The sequence below is a fragment of the Thalia democratica genome, chromosome 2, assembly GCF_965202585.1.
Source record: "Thalia democratica chromosome 2, ktThaDemo2.hap1.1, whole genome shotgun sequence".
Classification (NCBI taxonomy): Eukaryota; Metazoa; Chordata; class Thaliacea; order Salpida; family Salpidae; genus Thalia; species Thalia democratica.
The window spans coordinates 6736481-6741635 of record NC_139166.1 but is presented as its reverse complement, the minus strand read 5'-3'; the positions used below and the strand labels follow the sequence as shown (position 1 = coordinate 6741635).

The 5155-nt window shown below is 25.6% G+C and overlaps 1 protein-coding gene across 1 annotated transcript; it reads right to left on the bottom strand.

Moving 5' to 3' along the window:
- Nucleotides 1-576: 576 nt before the first annotated feature.
- Nucleotides 577-1176, bottom strand: LOC145849613 (kelch-like protein 23). The gene has a single exon (XM_082954584.1). It carries the CDS (start codon nt 1174-1176, stop codon nt 577-579), a length of 600 nt encoding a protein of 199 aa, XP_082810710.1.
- Nucleotides 1177-5155: the final 3979 nt, after the last annotated feature.

Sequence of the window (5155 nt, the reverse complement as noted above, 5' to 3'; positions counted from 1 at the left end):
ATTATTATTATCATTATTATTATTATTATTATTATTATTATTATTATTATTATTATTATTATTATTATTATTATTATTATTATTATTATTATTATTATTTTTATTATTATTATTATTAATTTTATTATTACTATTATTATCAATATTATAATAATAATTAATATCAATATTACCATTATTATTACTTTTATGACGCTATAGCGTCCCAACCCACGCTAAGCCCAAATAATAAGAATTAATTTTTATGTATTAAAGTATATTTAATTATTGAAACAAAAAAAATCCAAACACTTAAATATAGTTGTTTTAAAGTAAAAAAAACACAGTAGTCAAATGAAAATTTATTTATCAAATATTTACTAATGTAACATGAACTACAATTTTCATCGTTTTCTTTAAAACTTTGCCTCTTTACCCAGTTTGTTGAAACAAAATTCGTTAAAACAAAGGTAGCTTTGTACAATAAAAACCCCGAAGATATTTTGTTTCTTCACAAAATTCTTCAGACCATTCATTTTTATCAACATCATAACAAACGACTGATGAACTGTCATTTTGAAATATTACAATCTTATTTCAAACAGAAAATGCTTTGTTTAAGTTGATAAAAGTGCGAGATGGTTTTAGAGCGATAAAAACTTTGCAAACATCATCAAAAACTTCTTTACTGTTTTTCTCAAGACCAATAACAAATAACTTATCTTCGATAGTAATTAAACTATGACTACTATAATTATTTATCGTGTTAGGCATTGATGACCATTTATCTGCGAATACATCGTACGATTCTACTGAGTTCAAATCAGCTCTGATATTTTCACCACTAGAAACTACAATACTCCCATGAAAAACTACACAAGCTGCAGATTCTCTTGCTTCTTTCATTCTAGCTATTTCTTTCCAACTTAATTCTTTTGCATCGAAGTGTAAACAAGAATTAATTTTTTCACAGTTTTGACGGCTATAACCTCCAAAAACATATATTTTATCCATAAATGAACAAACACAAAAGTATTGACGATTATCAAACATATCAGTTACTTTACTCCACTTATTAGTAGAAGGAGAGTATTTTTCAATAGACATTAATAAAAGCCCAAGATGATTACGACCACCAAATACGTATACTTCTCCTTTTAAACAAGCAGCTTTTAAAATTTTTCTTTCAAATATCATTGAAGAACAAAATTTATTTTTATTTAAATTACTTCCATATATTTGATATACCGTATTTACAATGTTCTTGCTTTTATCATTATAACCACCACAAATTAAAATGTTAAACATGTTTTGACCACAATACCTGTTTGTATAAGAACTACTGGACTTGTTTTTTAGACGTTTTATACAAACTTCTTTTAATATTTTAGCAAAATCCTGGTTGTTACTAAATATGGAACAGCATCTTGAAATATCATGTAACGCATGTTTTGACACCAATGAAAAACGAATTTTTAATAGCAATTGTCTTGCATATTTGCTACGTTCTTTAGTATTATGTTTCAACCAAGTGATTGCTGCATTAAATACTTCAATTTCTGTATCGATATTTAATTCAGAACTTTCAAGTATTTTTGCAACAGTAATAAAATCTAAGTGTAAAAAAATTTTATTTTCGAAAATAATGGAAAAACAACGCTCTATAAAACTCAAGGATAACTTATAAATAGTAGCTAGGTTGTAGAGTTTAGCTAAACTATGAAAAGTCAAGACATTGTCTTTGGTCATTTTTTCTGATGTAAGACTAAATATGTTTATGTTTTCTTTTTCATTCAACATCAACTTATTAAGTTGTAATGCTACTGCTAATTTGTTTCCTTCAATCTTTAATATATCTAAAAAAACAAATGTTTACTTATAAACGCATAAATACAAGTTGTTTATAGATATATATATATTTATTAAATGTTTATCTTACTAGTAAAACAGGATAAACTTTAAATTATTTCATGCTACATTTTAGACCTAAGATAATAACTTTTTTTTAGATATATTTTTTAGATTAATAAATGTATAAATAATTTTTGTTATCTATTCCTTTATACAATAAAACTTTGTGTAATAAATTACTTTGATGCAAAACAGATTGAAATTCTAAAAGAAAGTTTTTGTTTCAGTATCTTTTAGGTTATTTGAATAACTACTAATTTTAGAATAGTTTTTTTTTCTAATATTAAAACAAAGATAAACATTATTTACTTTTTTAACTAGTTTATCTATATCAGGGTTTCTCAAGTAGGCCATGACAGATACTCAGGGGACTATGAGCAGCAAAGAAATCATTAGGGGGAAAAGGGGGTTATGAGCAGTAAATGAGCCACAGAGCGCCATGGGGTCATAATTTGAAACTTACAATGGATATTCTTGATTTGTCAATGAAGACCAAAAAACATGGTCACAGGTGTTTTCGGTAGTTTTTTAATAGTTACTTTAAGTAAACTAGAGTTGTTGATGCAAAAAAATAGAAAGGTTTTAAGTGATTTTAATGGTAAAAGATAATTCTTTTTTTGAGGTTAATTAAGATTTTTTTAAGTTTTATAAAAACAAACGTATGTAATTCAATATTGCTATAAAAAGAGTGCTTATTTGTTCGTTAGTTGATTAAAAGTTACTAGTCTCGACTTAAAAAAATATATTTTTATATAAAACTTTTAAAAAATGTTAAAAATTAGTTACAACTTACCTTGTTTAGAATTTTCTATTGCATGTTTTAAAAGATTTTCCTCAAAACTTCTTTGTCCATTTCTCTTGAATTTGTCTGCTAACTTGTACATCACTAGAATTATTTTTTCAAATGTATTAAGCTGAAAAAATATTTTTTTTTGTATTTAAAAATACCTTGAAACTTGTTATAACTTTAAATTAAATAAAACATTTATAAAATTATTTTAACTTCGATGTATCAAATTATGAATATAATGAAATAACTATGCATTCTTGAGAGCAATGCATTGTCTTACTACACTAATTTATAACAAAATAAAAAGGTTTGAGCAGTAGAATAACGTCATCAACCAGTTGCTATTCTTCAGATGTAATATTCAAATCTTGATCGTTTTTATAGTTAGCCACATAGTAACATACACTTAATTTAAGCATTTTTAGTCTTTCTAGAATAAGATATGTTGAGTTCAATCTTGAACAAGAAGCAATGCTTTTAGTTTAGTTTGTGCGTTTTTAAAATCTACCTGGATTTTTTTAGGATTTCGCTCGCTTTAGAAGAATGGCTGAAATAGCAAACTAACTTTCTCACTTTTGCTAGTAGCAATTTTTTACATTCGTTACTAAACAACGAATCCTCAATAACAAGCTGAAGCGTATGGATAAAACAGGTAACTGACGAGGTTTTCAGTAATGATATGCCCTTTATATTATTTCTTGTATGGTCTCAAAAAACAAAATGTGAACACGATCCAAAGTAATATTCCAACTACTAAGCATATCTTAAATATATTTATATTGTTTTGGCTAGTGTGGTCACCCTCCATTACTTGGCAAAATAAAACTAGATGTTTAAACTCTAAAATATTAGTCAACAAGTGCACGGTTATTTAAATATATTATTTATTTGTCCATAAAATTTTCCAAGTATCCCTTATGAATGATAAAGACAAAGCATTTGACAACTCTTTAGTGATTTTCTACTTCAGACTAACATAGGCCTGTGGAAGCATAATTTAAAAAAGTACCTAGTTCTTTGATTACGTCTCTTAGTTCTATTTGAGCTAAAAGTTCTATGAAGCCTTGATCTTCTACAATTGAAAATTGATAATTGTCCATAGCAATCATATTCATACTTTTTTATGAATTCTAATTGCTTTTGAGTTCTTAATGTACCAGACTTACATAGACTTATAATCATCAAGGCTAGTTTGCCTGATAGCTTCAAGCTTTCTTTTCTTCGGAGGTTCGGGTGTAGTACAACTTCTATCTTTGTCTAAAAAATCTCTTTGAGACCTTTTGTAACTCTTGCTGTGTTGAGTTTTCAAATGCTTGTGATAGAAGAGGTAGTATAGGACGTAGATTTGCTACTTCCTCTTTTTATTTTAGCTCCGCATGTATTGCATACTGCGAAGAAGTTATATTTTAAACTGGTAGTAAAGTATTGTCAGACTATTGAAGACATTACTTTTACTGTAAAACAAAAATAACTAAATAATAATAGTACAATAGTATTATAAAATTAAATTGCACTAAATCTTAATTCTAAATATTAATTTAATTTCTCTGTTGTGTAAACTATAATTTGATAAAGTTGTTAGAGTATAGGTCGTAACAGTTTTGTTACTTAAGTTATGTTTTCAGTTAAATATAACATTTAATGGATACAAAATAACTATTCAAAATATGATACTATAAAATACAAATCAATGTATCTTAAATAAACTATTAAGCTTATGCTATAAAAAGCTTAAACTTATTTTTATTTTGACCTAGTGAGGCAAATTTATTTTATGAAATCTACAGTATAATTACATTGTATTATAGCAATCTCATTTTTTTAATTTTTATCAGAACAGAAATAAAAATAATAAAAATATCAGCATAATGATATAGAGCTAAAAGTATGCGAAAACCGGCTTAGATATGATTTTTTTTTAATGGCTCAATTTAAAATTTTTCTGGTATAAATGTTTGACATTCAGAAAAACAATTAAGCTAAAGTTAATATTTCTAAATTTTACTAACAGAATTTCTAAAATGGAAAAATTAACAAAAAATCTATATAAAATTGTTGGAATAAATAAAAAATTTATCATAAACAAACTACTAATAACTTTTTTATTTTTATGATTGTCATTCATTAAGTAAACAACTGCTCAGAGTGACCTTAAACTGTGCTGAGTCACCTCAAGATTTTTCAGATTCTTAGAAAAAAATTTAAGATCTTTTCGACAGCAATAAAAATTAAGTTCTTAAAAAATTGATTATAAAGCTAAGTATTGAAACTAAATTGACTATATCATATTCAAAATCTATGAAAAACTAGCCTGAAATTTTAAAAGTCTTAAAACTATTTTGGGAATTTTTATGAAAAATTTAAACCACATGAATTTCCCTGAATCTCCAAGAGATTTTCTAAAATTTAAAAACACCCTATGTAACTCTTAGTACCTTAAGTAATTGGTAACCCTTGATTGCTATAGTTAGTCAT